Source organism: Nesoenas mayeri (assembly GCF_963082525.1).
Source record: "Nesoenas mayeri genome assembly, chromosome: 4".
NCBI classification, from domain to species: Eukaryota; Metazoa; Chordata; class Aves; order Columbiformes; family Columbidae; genus Nesoenas; species Nesoenas mayeri.
In genome coordinates this window covers 66,015,829-66,037,317 of record NC_137540.1, presented here as the reverse complement: position 1 = coordinate 66,037,317, position 21,489 = coordinate 66,015,829, and the positions used below count along the sequence as shown (strand labels likewise).

Here is a 21,489-nt window from a genome sequence, read left to right as displayed (position 1 = left end):
AACCCCCCTGCAATGAGCAGCAACATCTTCACCCAGATCAGGTTGCTCAGAGCCCTGTCCAGCCTGGCCTGGGATGTTTCCAGGGATGGGGCATCCACCACCTCTCTGTGCAACTTGTTCAGGTATATTTACCCCCCTCACTGTAAAAAAAAGTCTCCCTCATGTCAAACCTCAATCTCCCCTCTTTTAGTTGAAAACCATTGCCACTTGTTCTGTCATAACACCCCCTTCTAAAAAGTCTGTCCCCATCCTTCCTATTGGCTCCTTTTAAGTACCGAAAGGCCGCAATAAGGTCTCCCCAGAGCCTTCTCTTCTCCAGGCTGAACAACATCAGCTCTCTCAGCCTGTGCTCATAGGAGAGGTGTTCCAGCCCTCTGATCGTCTTGGTGGCCTCCTCTGGCCCCTCTCCAACAGGTCCATGTCTTTCCTGTACTTTTATGATATTCCCCTGTGCTTGACAGGCAAGACACAGTGCTAGATGATGGGCTTGGATGAATAACAGAGCCAATGCTCTCTGCATATTTTAAAATGCTGCTGGTGGTTTAGCAGCTAGGATCCCATCATTGCACTATCACCAAGTTGCCTTGAAGTGCATTTTCCGCTGAGGCAATCGGATACTATCCGGTGTGTCCTGCTGTTCAGATCTGCCTGAGGATTACTGGCATAAATTATCCACAGCATGATAGTGACAGAATACTTCTAGCCTCCAAACATTTGGTTGTCATATCACATCTGACAGTTGGTGATTTCAGTGCACTATGCGGTCCAACAAAATCAAATATAAACAGCATACTTAGCTTTTTTGCACGATTTTCACAGTAAAATTGAGTATAAGTTTTATTTTTCTTGGAATATTGACAGTTTAATAATTATTTAAGCACAACAAGTGTCCAGCAAGATGCCAGAACCCCTGTAGATATAAATCAAAAGGATAGGTCATCTTCCTCCAACCCTTTTCTTGCAATGTGCACACTCACTCTGTAGGAGTGTTTCATATAAATGTGTTTCCTATTGTGGAGAAGCAATGTGACAGCCTCCCTTTATCTGACTGCCTGTCAGGTATACTCTCAGATATTTATTAAAAATTGCTGAAAGGAGATGGTGTCCTTGGAGAAGAAAAAAATCATCCTGATATCAGAAGGATTTTTAAGGTGATACATTACCAATTACATTAATCATTTTTTGAACAACAATCAAAGATGTGTCAGTCTTAAGGAGTCCTATAAAATGTGCAGTTAGTTCAGTGACATACAAAAGCAAGGGGTTCATGTCCTAGGTGGATGGCTGTGAATCTTTATTTTTTCTTGCTTTTTCTTCTAACACTGAAAATTAGTTGTTATTCTCTGTTATTCTTAAAACATAATCTTAAGCTAGTATTAGCTTTGGAGTTTTTCTCCTTGCAGAAGCTTTTTTAAAGCCACAAGAATAAACTCAACAAAAATTCAGTTGTTTCACTCAGAGCTGTCTAATAACTTCACTTTGAACAGATCTCAAAAAGTTCTTCCGTAATGAAGGATAAATAAAATAAAAGGAGCCTTTTTGATTGTTCAGTGCAGTCACTCTTCCTGCAAATAATTATAAAATATTAACCCTTTCAAAAACTTACCAAAATCTATTTACTACAACTGAAGTTTCTTTAACTCACTATTTCAAGTTTAAAGGCCGTGCCAGCATCCCAGTGTTCATTGCCAGCATTTCTCCTTGTGTTTAAGTAGCTTTTTGTCCTCACCTCGGTACCTATGCCTCAGGTATCCTTTGAAATAACAACCACATTCCTCTCAGGTTTCATTTCACTCCATGGCATATAAGAAAGGCCCTGTTAGTCTTATTTTGAACTATAGTTCAGTTCTATTGAACTAGTTCCTGTATCAGCATTTCTCCTGTGCAACTGCTCTAAGTTCATGTTCTAATTTGATTATGGGTGACCATAACAGCAGTCTTCTGTGGAATGCTTTTGGTCTTCATATGTGGTTGCATAAGAAATAAGGATAAAGAAATGTCTGCAGACTTTTTTTTTGTGTTGGTCATGTAGTTGCCCTTCCCATTTCCCCTTGGTGTGGTTAGTGCCTTATTGTTGATGATTTATTTCACATTTGCAAATGGTGTCACAGAAAAGTTAAACTAATTTCCTTCTCAGTTCACTCATAACATACCTTCAGAACAATTCATTTCACCGTATTTCAAAGCTTTCTTCATGGCTAAGCTGCTAGAATGAGCTGTGCTGCCTGTACCTGGAATTTGCACTTAAACTGGATGAGAGAAGGTCAGGTTTAGAGTAGGATTGAACTGCTTTACCAGATTGATTCTATAATCATTGAGAAGTTGTATACTCACTTTTCTGTCTTTACTAGATGCTAATGATCTTTGACTTCCACAGAAGAAAGCTATTAAATTACTAATGCTGCAGATTTGATAGGAGATTGTCCCACCATTTTTCATAACAAGGTTATACTTCTGGTCTCAGGTTTTTGGTTTCTTGTTTCTGTGCTATACCTGCCCATAAAACAGCCTCCCTGTGCAGATAGTTAGGAACCAGACTATTTGCTTTTCTAAACATGCTCATTAATGTGCTGTATACAAACAAGCGGGAAAAGAATTAGGCCAGTAAGTACCAAAGTATCCTATTGTTTTTGTTTGAACCGATGCTCAGGCACATAGAGAATATCGTTACAGTTGAAACGGTGTTGCACACACTTTTCTTACTGTACTACCTCGTCTTGTCTGCACTGTCATGTCGTGTCCCTGGATAAGCTTAATAGCTCCTGAAAGAGGAAGGTGATTTTGTCTCTGATGAGGAATACAGACACCTCTTTGAGCACAGCTTCAATAACCACCTCTGACTGAGGGTCTTGTGCTGCTTAAAATTCAGATTCCTCTTTCTCATGTAATATTCATTTAAGTATTCCCCAGCATTAATCAAAGCTCATCTCTCTTCTTGGTACACCCAGACCCTTGGCTTGATATGAGTCAACTATATTGTTTTGTCTGAGTAATGTTTTCAACTGGCTGTGTAGTAATCCTGTAGTATAAAATCTGAATCACAGAAGATTTGGGTTGGGATCTAGTTCCAACTCCCATGCCACAGGCAGGGACACCTTCCACTAGACCAGGTTGCTCAAAGTCCCGTCTAGCCTGCCCTTGAACACTTCCAGGGATGGGGCATCCATAGCTTCTCTGGGCAGCCTGTTCCGGTGCCTCACCACCCTCATGGTGAAGAATTTCTTCCTTATATCTAATTTAAATCTACCTTATTTCAGTTTAAAGCAATTAGCCCTTGCTCTATCACTACATGCCTTGTAAAAATCCATCTCCAGCTTTCCTGTAGGTCTCTTTTAAGTACTAGAAGGCTGCTATAAGGTTTCCCCTGAGCCTCCTCCAGGCTGAACAACCCCAACTCTCAGCCTGTCTTTAAAGGAGAGAGGCTCCAGCCTTTTCATCATCTTCATCACCTTCCTATGGACTCACTCGAACAGGTCCATATGCTTCCGAAGTTGGGTCCCCTGAGCTGGATGCAGCACTCCACATGGCGTCTCATGAGAGTGGAGCAGAGAGGGAGAATCACCTCCCTTGACCTGCTGGTCCAGCTTCTTTTGATGCAGCCCAGGACATGGTTGGCTTTCTGGGCTGCAAGTGCTTATTGCCAGCTCATGTTGAGTTTCTCAACAACAAACACACTCAAGGCCTTCTCCTCAGGGCTGCTCTTGATCCATTCTCTGCCCAGCCTGTATTTGTGCTTGGGATTGCCCTGATCCATGTGCAGGACATGGCACTTGGCCTTGTTGAACTTCATGAGGTTCACATGGACCCAACTCTCAAACTTGTCCAGGTCCCCCTGGATGTCACCCCTTCCCTCCAGCGTGTCAACTGCACCACACAGCTTGGTGTTGTCAGCAAACTTGCTGAGGGGTCACTCAGTCCCACTGTCCATGTTATTAAGATGTTAAGCAGCCCCGGTCCCAATACCGACCCTTGAGGAATGCCACTTGTCACTAGTCTCCACCTGAACATCAAGCTGTTGACCGCAACTCTTGGAGTGTGACCATCCAGCCAATTACTCATCTACCAAGTTGCCCATCTGTCAAATCCATGTCTCTCTAATTTAGAGACAAGGATGTCATGTGGGACAGTGTCCTATGCTTTGCATAAGTCCAGGTAGATGAATGTTGGTTGCTCTTCCCATATCTACCAACAGTGTAACTGCATTGTAGAAGGCCACAAAATTTGTCAGGCAAAATTTACCCTTAGTGAAGCAGTGTTGGCTGTCACCAATCGTCTCCTTATTTTTCATGTGCCTTAGCAGAGTTTCTGGGAGGATCTGCTCCATGATCTTACTGGGCACAGAGGTGAGACTGACTGGCCTTCAGTTCCCCAGGTCTTTCTGATACATGATACAGAAATACTATGGTTTTGTTTCTGGCTCATTCTTTTTCACTTTTGAATTATTTCCTTAGATCTTCTGTTAGTTCCATGTATCCTGGAGTTTATTCCATAGAGTTTGGGTGTAACTCCTTCCAGCTATCTGTCCTTTCAGTGGAACATTGTCTGCTCCAGTCTTTTCAGTTTCATTTAATATCTCAAATCTTAATTAAATACAATGACAAGAACTGAAACTTAAGCTTATGCCTGGGTTCTCCCGCAGGCTGACATTGCCATCAGAGATGCAAGAACCAACTGGGTTCTCCTCTCAGTTGGTATACCATGTTGTACTGTTTCAGTTTGCTCCTATTCATTACCATCTTTACCTTCCTGTTGCTTAGGTAAAGGGGTTATTGTGTTATGTTAGGAGAACTCAGATGTACTGTGTTTTGTGAAATGGTAACGCAGTTCCTGGTGAGGTTCCTGTGTAAATGCGCTCCAGACAATCTTCAGATCAAACTGTGGAGCCATAGTACACCCTGATTCATTCTATAAATGTGAGCAAGTCTGTTCAGATCCTTTCCCATCATCAGGCTGTGTTTTCTGAGGATGCAATCTGTTTGCAGTCCGTATACTCTGCATACTAAGCACTCTTCAGATACCTTTAATTAGGCATTCACCCGTGAGTCAACTGACACACTCAGGCTGTGTCAGATGTACCTCCACTCCCTGGAGGACAGCGTGCAAACTGTGTAACTTGTTTTGTTCGTAGTCTTAAACCTGCTCAAGTCGTTGTTCAGGATCACCCGAAGGAAAAGCTTCACTTGTGTTTACACTCATCCTCCACCTTGTAGTCACTTCCACGGGCATTTCCTCCTTGCCCTCATTTGCTCAGCGCTGCAGTAGGAGCTTGTGGGTTACCAGTTTAGCTCTTTGTTGGCGTGCTAGGGATTGCTGGTCCTCCCATCATGTCTAACTTCAGCTGTTGATTTCTTAGGCAGTTCCTTTTTATATTTGGTGTGTCTGACTGGTCTACTGTCTTTTGTCAGATGTGCTCAGAAGCTGAAAAAAGTAGTTGTTAGACTTCTTTCACATTGTTTGGCTCCTGGTTTTGCAGCGTCCAGCTGACAAGCTGAGAAATTTATAACTTTGGAATACAGAGCTGAGGTCAAATGAAGAATTCTTCTCAGCTTCTGCTTGTCTATGCTCAGGCTAATATTTCACTCCTACACAGCTCAATATGATCTTAACATCCCATATAGTCAGCACTTTTGTCCTGAATGAATCCAAGGTCCCCATCCAGATCCTCAGCTGCTGGCAATAAACAGTGATTTCTTTTTAGTGCCTTGGCAATTTTGAGTTTATCAAAAGGCTTTCATACCAAGAGTGTGGCAAGTACTAGTGCCCAATACCCAGACTTTACAGTGCTATAATGAAGCCTGTTTGCAATGTTCTGTCAGTAGTTTTGCCAGTTGCATTGGTATTCAGTTTGTTGTTTCATTTTCCTTTCTGGACTTCAATTTTTTCATGTGTTGGGAAAGGAATCATAAATGTGTTCCCTCTCCCAGGCTGAGGATGCGGTGGGGTTGTGCAGAGGTCAGGTCTAAGCTTGCTCCACAGCAAATGGCACGTGCATGTGTCAGTGTTTCTTCTTGACAGCCCACATTTGCCTGCTGGCTTCTGAATAGCTTTATTATGCATCACTAGTGTGTGACCACTTTTCCAGTCTCACGTTGCTGCTTTTCAGTGTTGAGGGGTTATGTAGCAGCTGGCTCCACAGTCTGGCTGGATCCGAACTGGTGGTTGATCTAATAGCACACATGTGAGTATGGCCCTTGAATTGCTGGCAGCCTGTGCCTGCAGCACGGGTGTGCTGACAGTCCCTGCCTCTGTTAAAGTCACTGCTTTGCTCTGGAAATCTCCACATCCTAAATCATCGCATAAAAGGAGGTGTTCCTTTCTATTTCCTACAGCGTGTAAGTCTTCATTGTGGTGTAAAGTGATTTTATATCCTCGGGCACCTATACGATGACATTTATTTTCCTCTGTCTGTCACACCACTTTCCACACTATATACTTTCATATCGTTAGCCGATATCAGCTAGACTATCCCTAAAAAAAATGTTACTGTCTATCTTGGTAGGTACCCTTGGACAGATAGGGGAAATAAAATACTTTATCTCCTAGGATAAAGAAAGAGATTATTTGTGGCCTGTGGAACACAAAGCAGCAGGTGGAGGGGAAGACCATAATATGCCATAAAACTAATATTTCCAATAAGTCTGTTTCATAGTGTCCAGTAAAATAATGAGTTTTACTGTCCAGGTAAATTATTTGGAGATATTTGTTTCTTTCTCTCAACAGTCCCTCCTGTAAACTGTAGTGGAGCATCCCACAAAGAGTCCAGTGTCTTCAGAGGTCTCAATTCAGTAGTGTAATTATCACTCTGTATGCTTCTTGGTTTCAAATAAAATGTCTCTCATATGGTCTCAGACCCAGCACTTGACAAACAGCTTTATCAGTGTTGTTTCACTATTACTGGTATTATTCTGGGTAACAATCTTACTCATCTTTGTCCCTTTTCCTCTAATAAGGTAAAAATAATGATATATATATATATATTTTTTTTAACTCAGTTCTTATTGCTGTGATTGAGCAAGGTTATTTGTCTTGAAAGGCAGCATTCTCTAGTTTTTATCCCTGTGGCCTGCTGTAAAAAAATGTAAAAGTAGGAATTCATGCTAATGCCTTCCGTGCAGGTTGCCAGGTCTTTCCTCCTGATACCACTCAAACTACACATGTTCTAGGATTTTTTGAGATTTAATCCTTTTATAGAATATGTAAATAGTTTTGTGGGTTTTACGGCATTTTATTTTTCAGGTAATGAATGCGATGTTATTGAATTGAGAAGAATTTCAGTTCATAATTCATAACTTCATCAAAATTCTTCCACTAAAAACTTGCCAAGTTGAAAGAATTAAACAATGCAACTAGCAATAATAAAAAAAAAATAAAGCACTGTAAATATTAATGAGTAATATCAAAATGCTGTAATGTATTTTTTACATTTCTTCATGCTCAAACTCTTACATGTTCCATAACTCCCAAAAGATGTAGCTGTTTATGGTACATATTTGAGTGAAATATTTTTATTTTGAATTTAATCAATTGGATTTTCTCTCAATATTGAAGCAGTCTTGCTTTAATCAGAAAGTATTTAATGTTGGATGTTTCTGTTTCTCTCTATTTTAAAAGTCTTTTTTATAATTGTTTTCAACTTTGTTATGGCAAGCACTGCAAAATGCATTTCAGAGAGGAGGGCCCGGTTAAGTCAGCAATGGATTCCATCTGTGTTGACGTTGGCTGCACAGCCCAGCCCGCCTCAGCTGTATGGAGTAACTGGTGCTCCAGCAGGGTCGAATTCAGACAAGCACCATTTGTGTTTCATTTCCGTTTTTCTTTCTTTCTGAATAACATTTTGTCTAAAAACACGGATTTTTTCCTCCCCCTGATCTTTATTGGAACCTCTTATTTGTTTCTGGATAAAAGATAGCTTTGAGCCTTGGTGCTGTGTCAAGTCAAAATTGGAATGACCCTCAGGATGGGTATTTCCTGGGTGAATTAGGTTTAATAACTATAAGAATTTCATATATCGTATGAACACCTGATGAGAAAAACAGTTTAAGACTAGACCAAGATATTAATATATCTGTCTTATGAAAGGGGTGGTATGAATCTACACTGCCCTAGGACAAACCTTGACCCCAACTCACTTGCTCAAGGCTCTACTCACTTGGATGAAGGGAGAAAATACAAACTCTTTGGAGGCAGCTCTCCCTATTATATCTAGCAGTCCAGGCCACGTAGAGCTGATGTGTGCAGGTGTGTAGGGCAAAATACATAACGTGCTGTTGATTTTCCAATATTTATAACCTGTAGTATTTTTTAATGTCCCTTACGCCTATTGTGCAGCAGCAACTAACCTGGGAAAGACTAATTTATTTTGTGATGATGTGCATATTTGCAGTTTGGGATTTTTACAGCAGAATCACAGGGATATTATGCTAAAAGTCATATTTATTCATTATTTTTTTTCTTTGACAGATAATTTCTCAACAAAACTGGTCTGTGAGGCAAACTCATTTGGTTCACGTTGTAGATACCAGTAATTGCCATTTCTTATCTGTAATTGAGTGTGACATACGAAGTTGGCTTTATCATTTGATGTAGAGGTAATATTAGTGTAAATCTCAACTTGGTGGAGAATTTTTATGTCTGACATGAAGGGAAGTCAGTGCTAGATGAGCTGAAGGGCAGATTTATTCACTAGCTCCTCCCCTGCCTGCACATCAGGAATTCACAAGCTCTTACCTGCAAAGTGGAATAACCTTCTCAAAATGAATTTAAATACAGAGCACAGTAAGGGTGGGACTTGTCTTGCTGATGTTGTTAAGAATTAGGTGTCTGGCATAGGTGTGTAATCACTAATGAGATTTGGAGATGTCTGGCTTTGAAACAAGCAAAGATGAATCCAGCCCTGAAAGTGCCCACAGAAGTGATTTCATTACAGCTAATGCCACATGTTATTAAAGCTCAGGTTCCTCCTGGGTAACTTTAGGTCTATAGCAAAAGAGGAGTCTGGCACTGTGGCTTCATCTATATGATGTGGAAGAAGGCTCTATGTGTCTACTAGACTGGTCAGCACATTGAATTGCACTCCAGAAGTGTCTGCATTGGACCATGAGCAAAGCCCACCCCAACCAGTTTCTTACTTTCGTATCTCTGTTTGTTCTCCAATCAGTCCAATGCAGAAAACACCGTTACATCTCTTTCATTACATGAAAGAGAGGAGAAAGATGTCTTGTAAAAATGTTACTGCAGAAATGAGACTTTACTTACAAGTTATATTATTGTAAGCGTACAATAAACTACTGCTGTTGGAAAAAGTCTTCAGTATTTTCTCCAATACGAAAATATGGAACTAAAACCTGTGGCAAATATGAATGAATTCTATAAAATAAGAGTTGTTTTGGTACTTCCTAAGGAAACAGAACAGTAAAGTCACATAGAAGAAGTCATAGTGTACTACATTTACTTTGTTACTATAACAACATACCAGCAGTGGGTCATTTATAAATTTAAAACAGGTTTATATTTAGAAAAGAAGCATTTTAGAATTTGACCTGGTGTTTGAAATATAATTGTTTCTTCATGTTCCAAATTTTTCCTTGGTTGTAGCTCAGTTTTCACTATGTAGCGATAGCATTTTATAAGTTAATATCTATATTTACAGTTGTCATTGAGGAAACAAATATATCATGAAAATATGATCTAAATTATCTGTCCTTGATCTCTGCCAGCCCTGGGGATTTAACTTTTCTAAACTGATCAATCAAGCTGTTGTTCGCTGCTGTAATGCAAACTATTTTAGGTCTTTATTGTTTCAAATCTCAACCCATACTACTTATTGTTTAATTAATTATAACAACATATGGAAATCCTGAGATTTAGGCTTGTTTGGCTTCTAAAAGATGCAACCCTGCAGAACACACATCTAATTCACCATCCAGAGTCTTGCTTTTAGAGACAGTTAACAGAAGAAATGGTCAGAAAGACAGCCATTGGTTTATAAGGCTGACAACATTAGCACTGATCATGAGCAGATGTTCTGACCGTGTTTATTTTATCACCTCGTTGGTCTGTAATCACTTTTTTTTCTTAATTTAGCCACCAGATAATGGGCCTCCACCATTACCAACGTCTTCCCTTCCTGAAGGCTATTATGAAGAGGCAGTACCACTTAGTCCTGGGAAGGCTCCTGAGTACATCACTTCCAGTGAGTAATATATATCCAGACCAGTTTCTGAGCAGTTGGTAGTTCCAGTGTCCTGCAGCTTTTTTAGTATCTGGCAGCTGCATCTCTATTAGTGCTGTGGCGATGTGTTGGGGCCATGCATTGGTGTGGTTGCAGAACTGTTTTGACATGCACAAACCAGACTCCCTTTAAAGAAAACTGAACGTGGAGCTCCAGTTAGGTGCGCTTAAACATGGTTCAGCTGCTGTTGGAAACAGAGGGTCCAAATCAGCCACTAGTCTTTTGGACAGCTTTGAACCATGAAGGTGGTGGGGGCACTGAACCTGGAGTTCCAGAGTTAAGTATCATCCAGAGTAAATCCCTCTAAACTGGCAGTACTGGAAATGTAGAGGTCTCAGAAACTGGCGCTGATCCACAGATCTACATATGTGCCTCTGTTGCACTGAAGTACTTGCTAAAGTAGACAAATAAAAAGAAAAAGGTAATTATTGAAAATATGTGATTTGCAGCATTTCTGATGAGACATAGGTAGGGACAAATCAGTCATACTGGCAGATCAAACAGGTCATGTTTGATGCACATGATAGTATCTTTGTGAGTAATCTTTTAGTGCAAAAGGCAGAGGGCTGCCTTCTGATGGGTGACCAGAATGCCCTTCTGCAACACACAAATACTCTTTCTCACGTCCGAATACTTATGCAAAGACCCATGCACTTAAGTGGAGCTGTGCAGAGACCACGCTGGTTAACCGCTGAAATGACTGCTGTGAGCGTTTACACAGGGTCAGTCAGCAGGACGTTATGTACTAAAAAATTGCAAAGATTTTCCTTTTTGCTGCTTTTTATTGGCTGGAGTAATTTATGACTTGTGTATGGCTGATTTATAACAAATTGTTATTTTCTATGGCCCAAAAATTAAAGGCATATCTTTCCTCATTTTACAGTCATTTTTATTATTTGAACTAGAACAAATGAATAAAATGATGTCTCTGTTCTTAACACACATGCAAAGGAGTCACCTTAGAACATTAATTATTCATTTCTACACTGCACAAATGGAAGTTATCTGGCAGCTCTTAATTTACCAAAGAAAATCAAGCTAAGAAAGAGTTTCATATACTATAAAGCAAATGAAGGAATATACAGTCTCAGCAGAGCAGCAGAATCACTCCTCATTTCCTCCCTTGCAATGCTGCAGGGTGGTCCTGCTACACCCTGTAATCTGGTGAACTGCTGATTTGTGTTTTGTCATTAAACAAGAGCCATGGTCAGGCAGAAGAATATTAATAGTACAAATATTAATAGCACTGCTAAAGGATTGCCTAGGGAAAAAAAAAAGAGACAAAATATGAAACTGATCTCTTCTTGTACTTAACCATCCAAATCCATAAAAATATTTAGGCTATCAGCCTTAAAAGTTCATTAATAATTCCTTAATGTATGTATATATATACAGATATTTAAAACTCTGTTAGTGTAACTTATCACCTCACTGTAATTTTGCTATGTTTTCTTATGTCCTGACATCCTTATCATCTCTTTTAATTTATGTTAAAAGTATTCTGCTCTTCATAATAAAGTTGATTTTAAATTCAATATGCCATTAGTAATGTATCCTCAGTCAAGCAAAACTTCTACTAAATCCAGTTGTGTGCTAATTAAAATAAGCTAGCAAAGCAGCATATTAACTAAAGATGTAACCTTAGCTGTTCAGACTGCTTGAGATGAAGAAGACCATAATAAAGAAGTGCAAGGATAAACTGTTAAACAACCGTTGGAATTGTTACCTTCAGCAAATATGCTTACGGAATATTTTTGTAATGTCATTAATAGCAAGGAGGCTTACATACCATGTGTCCTATCTGTAAAGGCAAACAGAAACTGAAGAAAATTGCAGAATATGAAAATCAAATATCTCTTAACTTCCTGAAGTCCCTGTAATTGTTTGTAAGCAAACACTGGCATGTAGATGAAAACAAGACTGTATATGCCTTGTCTGATAACGCTTTTTCTCTTTCTTAAAAGCTACTGGTCTGTACCATATGCCTAAATTATCACAGACTAATCTTTGGGATGCAACATTACAAATAATGGGGAAGTCTGCTTTGATTTTCACCCCTTAAAGTGGAAAATTTTGGTGAAGATAAGGGTGAAAATCCAATATCAAAAGAAGCTAGAATAATCAGAAAATGCAGAAGATGAACAAAAAAAAGGTAGATTAGCAGCACTGGAACATGTTGGATCAGTGCATCTGAAGTCTCTGAGACTTTAGTAGATTTAATAAACCTGCTTTATTGTGGAGAGATGTTTTTCACTTTTTCTATGCGTGCTAGTTTGTGTCTCAGAGCCTAAAAGCCTTGCTTTGGATGTGATACAGCAGTTTGGAGACACAAAGAATAGAAGCAGGATGTGGCAAAGAGCGGGAAGGTTTCAGCCAGATGACATGAGTACTCCAAGGTGGTCACCCTTCCTGGTGTGAGTCACACAGCAAACTCTTCTGGCCAAGAGTCCCACAAATGAAGAAACACAGGGAGTAATTAATGGGCAGGATATAGCAACAGGTCCCCAGAGATCCCATCAGACTGTGTGAGGATGGGAGTCTCAGCAGCTCCTGTTGGCTTTCGTCCTCCTATAAACAGAGATTTGGATGAACTTGCAGCTGCCATACAGCAGAATCCCTCTGCTGATCATACACCATATTGCTAACATGAAATCTGCACTTGGACTCCTTGTGGGCCTACATGGGAAGTATCTGTAGGACATGTCATGTGCAGAATTTCAATCTGCACTATGAAGTCTCAGTCAGGACTTCCTACAAGTAATTTTTTTAGAAACTGGTGAACCTTGCTGTAAGAAGTCATAAGATTGAATGTTGTGAGGAAAGAACAGTGATTTAATCCAGTAGCTTTGCTGAAAAGAAAGTGAGACAGTTGCATGGGCTTTATGGTACAAACAAAAGCAACACTCTGCTGTGTGACAGAGATGACTGATAATTTTATCCAAAGTGGAACCTTCTTTTCTGCAATGTGAAGAATTTAAATCAAGACCTAAAGAGGAAAGAAAACAATATGTTAAAACAGATTCAGTTTTTGCATCCTTTTAAGTTGTACACTTAAAAATGCAGATGGGAAAGGCATATTTGGTAGACCATCCTCTGGCTGAAGTGTTTGACTTTGCCATGCAAGCATCCCTTCTTCAGTGTATACTCATAATGTAGAAAAATGACACAGTTCCACTCTCTTGGGAAGATTATATTTAAGAAGTGTCTCTCCCATAGGTTCATGTGTCAAGTTGGTCTGCTGGAAATGAACCCCCAGAAACTCTTACCTTGAGCAGGTCATTTCTTAATTTTGAAGAAACTAAATCTTATTAGTAATTAGACAGAAGAATTCTACTAGAATAATATTTCCATATCTCACTGTAGAGTAGTGACTTCTTCTTACCTTAGGAAAAAAAAAGTTTCAGAATGATATTATTGCCAAAACTGGAACAAAATCATAAATGAGGTAAAAGAATGTTGTAGAAAGGGAGCAAACATCAAGGGGAACATTGTGACAGTGGCACAGCTGCAACAGAGATCACTACTGTCGAGGTTTTGATTGCGGGGTGACAATAAAACTGTGGCAGATGTATTGTTAACCCCCTCTCCAGCACCCCCTTCCCTCTTCAGCCCCTCCCTCTCCCCCCTTCCCACTAAGGACAGGCAATCAGGAGGGAAAGGACAGAGAGAAGAGAGTTGGAAAAATTAACAATGTTTTACTGATGCTACTGATAAGAATACAGAAAATAATACAAAATATACAAAACCCATCTTGAAAGTCCCAGCAACTGCAGAGCCGGCACCCAAAGTCCTGGATTGGACCTTGCAGCCAACCGGAGCTGGATTCAGTCTGTCACTAGGCCTCAGTTCACAGGGATGACTAGCAAGGTCCTCTCCTAATGTCGGCCATAATGAAAAGGGATGAGATCCTCGTGATCTCCCACTTCTATATGAAGTCATTTGAATGGGATGTTGTACTCCGTTGGTCAGTTTCTTGGTCACCTGTTTCTCATTGCCCCTCTCACAAGAGGTGCATCTATGCCTATGAATAACTTCGTATTCCATTTCTATGTTTACAAAAACATGTATCTGGTTTTCCAGGAAAATGCAGCAAATATGAAGCTTTAGCTGACAGGCAAATTCACTAAAAGAGAAACTTGTTTTTAACAAAACAAGGACAACTACTAAATTCAAAGAAGGGATGAGGAGGTTATAGGCACCTAAGTATTACTATTTTAAAGTGAAAGGCAGACTTAAAGATGAAGTTCCCAGAGAGACAGCAACTTTAGGCAGCTTGTCCCTTAGCCCATGCCTTTGGGAGAAGGCCTTCTTGAAAATGCTGGTTTAATGACTAGACCTTACATCTTCGTGTTCGGTAACAGCACGTGAATCTGCCTCTGCTTCAAGCAGGCTGGCATGCTAATTTGTGTCTGAAACTGGTTGAAGATCTCTCAAACACTTCCTGAGGTTCCTGTGCAAAAAGGTATGGATAGACACTCCAAAAGGAGGTTGGAGGGGAGAATGTTTGGGTTGTTTCAGGTTGTGGTGGGTTTTTGTTTAGACTTTCTCCTGCTTCATCAGGAGGAAGAGATGGGTGAAGTGACAAGTTCTACCAGCTCTTATGCATTCTTTTAAAGAATTATACAAAAATAAGTACTCTGGAATAAGTGTTTCCGAATCTATCAGTTTAAACATCTACCATATTTTTTTCCACATTTCTCTTGATTTTTGTAAAGCAAATGAAAAATTGTAGTGTTTTCTCACTGGTACTCATCTGAGGCTTCTACTACTTGTGTGTATGGAGCTACCCCAAACCAAACACTCCAGAGCAGAATTGCCCAGGAGACAGCAGTTAATTAAAAAAAAAAGAAAAAACGTTTAAAGAGCTTCAAATTTTATTTTCCTTCCACTTTGGAATGAACATATACTGTTTTGTAGCCTTTTGTGAAAACACAGATCAGAGTATCTAGTCTTGGTTCAGAGATGTGAGGTCTGGGTATTTCCTATTCTGATTCTACACACAGGTGGGAGCTGATTTTGAATGAGCTTTCCTGCAATCCACTCTCTTGTCGACTTCCCAGTTGTCCCAGGTCTCCTTCTTACCTAGCTAAAGCAAATGAGAGATTTTTCTTCCACCTTCTGGCCTAAAATTATATTGAAGTCTACTTGAAATATTTAGATGAAATTTCAGCTGTTCAAAATATCCCAATCAATTCTCCAACATGGGAACATGTTCCAGTGGACAACAGGCCTGCCTTCAGGTGTTCTTATCTGAAGGGCTTTCTAGATGTATACCCACATAAACAAATAAATAAGTATGGATGGCAGAAGAGAGGGTTTTGAGATAATGGCAAATTAGTTTTGTAGTTGAGAGGACTAGATCTAGAGCTGACTGCATTCTTGAAAATGAAGGCCTGAACAAAGATTGTTTAATTAAAAAGGAATCTTGCCATTCCATCACTAAACTTGGTGCAGGATTAAGCTATTTAGGCGAAGCACATAACAATACATTTTTTGCAGAATGCCTTTAACTCCAGCAGAATCTGTAGTTCAAGGAATAACATTGTCTATTCAATGTTATTTATATCATTGCAAGTGCTGTATTTGAGAATTGTATAAAATGTTATGATAGGTAGATAGTGCCTCATAATTTACTCTTGTGACCTTTGTCATATTCATTATTGTTTCTTGATATTCTGTACTAATATTGACATTTCTGTGCCTACATTTTCTATTATGCAATAGGGTAAGATGAAAATGTTTCTCAGTAGAATAGTTACAAAAGATGAAGTTATCTGCAAAATAATATGTTCAAGATAATAAAATACTACCTAAAATTCTGACTTTGTATGCACAGCTCATTCTTTCAATTAAAATTCCAAAGGTGTCAGTACAGGTCTTGTATAAAGGTTTATAATGGAACAGCATCTCTTATTCAATTATCTTAATGTATTGATATTACTAAGCACTGAAACAGTAGTTTTTTCATGGCTGACTTTCAAAATTCTTAACTTAAAATGAACACTGTGGAGATTTTCAGTTATTTCGGTACACTTCATGGCTAAATGTTTTAACGTGATGCTTTTACGCTTTTCTTAAAGATTATGACTCAGACGCTATGAGCAGCTCTTATGAATCCTACGATGAAGAGGAGGAAGATGGAAAGGGGAAGAAAATGAGACATCAGTGGCCTTCCGAGGAGGCCTCTATGGATCTGGTGAAGGATGCCAAAATCTGTGCCTTCCTTCTTAGAAAGAAACGATTTGGGCAATGGACCAAACTACTGTGTGTTATCAAAGAAAACAAACTACTGGTAATTGTTATTTTTATCTAGCTATGTTTTATTTTTACCTTTCAGATTATGTATTTATTTTTCCAGGAATACGGTTTTTGGAATATGTTCTACACTGGAATTATAAGTGTATCATTTAGCCACCTAGAACTTTTATTTTTATTGCACTTAAACGCAGGCAGTTCCAAGATATTGGAAAGAAAGTCTGGCTTATTAACTACTAACATATTTCATTTGGAGAAAATAGTGCTGAAACTGTAAATCCAATCTTTCATTCCCTGTGGACCAAAAATCTCATAGGGAGCTTTGTGTATGAACTGTTGGATCAGGCGGTTGGAGAGAAAAGTCCCTTGTTAGACTGAGAATTCACTTGGCAGCATATGCTGTGGCAGTGTATACACTTTAAACTAAACCTTTGCCATCTGTTCTGCAGTAATTACAGATGCAGTATTCACATGATGCACAGCTGCATTATAGAAAGGAAAAAAACAAGTGGATGTATTTGTTCCTTAAACAAATCTGTTACATTTCTTTCTGATTGGAGGCGCCAGTAAAAGATCCCAGAAGTCAGTAAATTTTCTGCTCATAGATGTCTTTGTCTTTTCTGAAAAGAAAGCCTAATTGAGGGAAGCACTGATTTCTGTGTCATTATAAGCGAACTAGTGCTTACTGTAATAAATAAGTTTGGGTCTTAGGCACTCCCTGTCTTCCTATCTGGTGCTTCTAACTAACTATGTAACTAATAATTACTGCAATATCTTGAATGTTAGAAGCTGATTAACAGGTGACAGAACATTTTCTATAGAACCTCATTATTCTACACAGATACAATTTAGCTTATGATTTCCCTTTCCAAGTACATTTGTGCTTATGGTGGTGTGGGAAATAACGGGGTATGAAATAGAGATATCTGGGTAAGAGGTTTCTGAAAATATAGTTGGAATTAATGTGCTAGTTTCCAGTGGTCACTGAAGATATAATTTTTGTATCCTCCTCTATTTAAATGTTAAAAAGAATGTTGATTCAGATTCAGTTTTTATTAGATTGTTATAATGCCATTATTCTTTATTCACTTTTTGTTACCATATGTCAGGATCATATCAGATTTCAGGACTGTCTGATAAACAGCTTCAAGAAAAGAAAGAAGATAGCAGATTTTCCTCTGAAGTCACACAATATTTCTTCTACAATTATCTTTGTTCTTCTGTATAGAAATATGATATTTTTTCTATTTTATTTCCTTCAGCCACATGTGTGGTCTGAAAAGCCTTTTTTCCTTTCAGTAATTCTGTAATGGGGATTAAGAAAATAAAAATCATAATAGGAGTCTATCGACCAAGTTACACAAGATTGGTTTATTGTTTGAAGGAGGACTTAGACATTTAGCTTATGAGGTATGCAAGTAAAACAAATATGTATATTCTTAGAGGTTGGTAATTGCTTGTGTTATAAATGCAGCTGTCATCATAAACCAAACATATTTTAATTAGAAGTAGATGTTTTAGTAGGAAATAATTTTTCACTTGAAGTATACTTCAATTTTAGTAAGGTAGAATTACAAATAAAATATTTAAATTAATATAAAGGAAATTATATGCTGTTTAGTGCTTCTTAAAGTGACTAATGTTGTATGTTTTCAAGCTCTGATAGCTTGAATACTTAATTTTTTTTAATGTTATAAACTTAAAATTTGTAATCAACCTAGAGAAGCTGAGTTAATGGGCTGTGAAGAGGGCAGGAGGATTATGAGTGATTTGCAGAGGCTAGTTTAGAGTGGCTGTATTTGCTCAGCCTAAATTGTAGTGTTTATAACAGAATTTTAACAGCTACTGTCTTCCTGACAGTTGTGTTATGACATGAATACTGATGCTGGCATGCAAAAGTTTTATGTGCTTTTCTCTGATCACATACATAAGTATATAAAATAACTGGATATTCATATACACAATTAAATGTTTTTCTGGAGTCTGGCACTCTACGACAGCTTTAGGAACCTCAGCTGTACTGATGTTATACATCTGTACTGATGTTGTACAGCTGTACTGAAGACAGGGACAGGGACTTGGTCTGTGGGACAAGTGATGTAACGTGAAACCCTTCTTCCTCAGATCACCAATTCAAACACTGAACAGGTCATCCATGTTCTAGCATGAAATAGCTCTTCACTGACAGCACTTGCTACCGAGGGAAAAAACATTCTGTCAGTCATATAGTTTTAGCCAGGAGCTCACAGAGTAAATTAACATGGAGACTGACGCAATCTTGTGCAGTGACTGATTAAACTGAATTAGTTGAAAAAGTTACCATCCTGCTACTCTGCCCCCTTTCCACAGTGTGACTACATTTTTTAACTTATCTGAAAAAAGAAGAACAGCTGAGTAAGGCACATGCCAGCGTCTTTGCAGCTGTGGCTTGTAAGCACTGGCATGTTTGCCTTGATTTGCTGGGCTGTTGCTGTGGGGCAGGGTAAGCATCTGGGCTTTACAGTCGTTAACTGTACAAGTTTATTATGCTGCTACATGGGAACAGATATAACTAAATCACCCTCTTCCTACCTGATCAAGGTCAAGATTGAGTCATGAGGATAACGCAGAGAAGCTTAATGCTCTCCATATGTTGTACCTGTCTTGCAATAAAAGATGTCGATTAATGTCAGTCTGGAAGTAATTTTGCTTTATAGAGGGGATGAGGAGGAGAAATGCAAAGCTGGCATTGGCTGAACTCGGTGGTATGTGGTAAAGAGGTGCATGAAAAATATTAAAAATTTTAAAATGGCATTTCTAGATAATAACAGCTTTCCCCCAGGGTTCAGAAAGGTGATATCTAACTTTTGAACTTTCCTTACATTTATTTAGTGTTACAAAAGTTCCAAGGACCAGCAGCCCCAGATGGAGCTACTCCTGAATGACTGCAGTATCACGTACATTCCCAAAGACAGCAAAAAGAAGAAGCATGAGCTGAAAATCTCGCACCAAGGAGCAGATGCCCTGGTTCTGGCAGTGCAGAGCAAAGAGCAGGCGGAACAGTGGCTAAAGGTAAGGGGGAATTTCTGACCAGGAGCTTTTCCACCCACAAAGTGCTTCTGTTTCCTGCTCACTTGCTGTTAAAAACTGAGATACAGACTGTGACTTTCAGGCAAATCCAGGCCACCTAAATCTCATCTAATTTGGGACTGCAGAAATACAGACTTAATGTTCAGGCCTTGAAGTTGCTCCTTGGGCTACCGGCAGCCGAGTGCTACACAGCTGCTGCTGCTGTGTATGATTTCACTGCTAATTGCACCACAATCTGGCACTGAGAGGAGAGCTGGCAAATTCATTTCCATCTTCATTTCCAGCTTATTCTGCAGCAAGCTTTGGTGGTTAGGGCACACTGGTAGTGAGCTGAAGGTTTGAATTCCCTAAGGTGGAGGAGGGTGGTATATATGCGTAAGTGCCATAGGCTACCCTCCAAAAATCAGGCATATCACCATCCCAGTCACCTAAATCATCTTCAAGGAGATACCTGTTTGAATAGCTCTTGATGGAGCAACCTTCAACTTCCTGAAGTAGAATGAAGTTTGCTAATCCTGGTTTTGTGGGAGATCATCTTTTACAGTTTGTTCTGGGAATGCAGACTTCTGAGAAATGGGATTTTGTCATCTTCCACTCCTTTCTGTGCAGTGTCTGCAAATGTGGAAAATCCCATTGCAAGGGCTGCAGCTTTAGATCTTAACCAGATTAGTAGTATTCATGTTGGACTTTGCCAGTCTCAAATGTGGAGGTCAGTGAAGTACGATGGGAAAATACCACCGCAGTTTCGGTAGCTTGTTTTAAGACCTTGACATCCAGCCTTTTAAGTGCATGCAAAAGTATGACTGCATAAGATTCATCAGGCATTCTCCATGCTGTGCTCTGATCCAACTTTATATGGTACTTATTTTTCTAAGAATATATTGTATTTTTCCAAATACAATCCAATTAAACATGTAGGAATTTCATAATGGCAGATAGTTTTTCTGAGGAAGAGGGAGACCTAAAATTCAACTTAGGAGGTATGAGTTCTGCTGTGGGCTAACTTACTAAATGCAAAATTAATCTGCAATTTCCTATTTTGCAATATTTGAATATACCTTTTGGGGGTTTGCAGTTTGTGTGTATTTGGTTTTGATTGCAAGTTTGTGTCTTAGCTTAGCAAATGCCCTCTCTATTGTCTTTTTTAAATAGAAACTAATCTTAGCCATGTATTTGTTAGGCTTCTTCTAACACCAGTATCTTGTTTTAGGTTTTAAAATCTAGTACCATCCAAGTGTCCCATTAACTCACCTAGAGTTTCAAAAACACTGATTGGAGTGAAAAGAAATTCATAAGTCATATTCTTTTCCAAGGGAATTCCACTGTAATTAGATCATGGTAACTGCACCGTGATTTCCTGTGTTGTTCTAAACTTGGGTTTAGTAATGCTGAATTTGTTGGCATTTCACAGACTTTCATAAAAATTGTTTTCTTTTTTCTTTGTTTTTTTCTTTTTTAAATTGTACGTAGAGCATTCCCCACACAGGCAGACAAGCAGTGCTAGATTTTTGCATATCCTAGATTTTGTACAGTTGCATGTGTGCAGAGGGTGAATGGCTGGATGGCATGTTACTGCAAAGCATTTGGAGACAATCTGACAGCACTTTATTTAGTTCTTTCATGCTGCAAAGCTCTCTATTAATAAAACTCTCTATTAATAAAATTCTTTCAAATACATGGCAATGCTACTGTACACTCAACTGCCAAATCCTGCTGCAGCACTCTGGTCTGTGCAGTACAAATCGTCTATCGGACAGCTAACCAAAAATGGTCTGTGCAGCTCTTGCAGCAGCTCCAACATTTACAAGAAGTATAGCTTTTTGAGAAAGAAGCACTTGTTTTTGTATTTTAAAAAAAAGGTAGCAAAATTTAGGGGGTTTTAATTATTATGAAAATAATTATATTTTTGCTGGTTCAAGCCTTACTTAAAATGA

At 39.0% G+C, this 21,489-nt stretch overlaps 1 protein-coding gene across 2 annotated transcripts in view; it reads left to right on the top strand.

Annotated features, from left to right (window-relative positions):
- The window catches only part of AFAP1 (actin filament associated protein 1), a gene marked incomplete at both ends in the record, with an annotated part of 63,848 nt that overhangs the window by 9,636 nt on the left and 32,723 nt on the right, over positions 1 to 21,489 (top strand). For both annotated transcript variants that reach the window (XM_080344450.1, XM_080344449.1), the window contains 3 exons: positions 10,084 to 10,192; positions 16,312 to 16,523; positions 19,358 to 19,537. In XM_080344450.1, the coding sequence (XP_080200576.1) occupies positions 10,084 to 10,192; positions 16,312 to 16,523; positions 19,358 to 19,537 (501 nt within the window). The remainder of the gene's footprint in view (positions 1 to 10,083; positions 10,193 to 16,311; positions 16,524 to 19,357; positions 19,538 to 21,489) is intronic.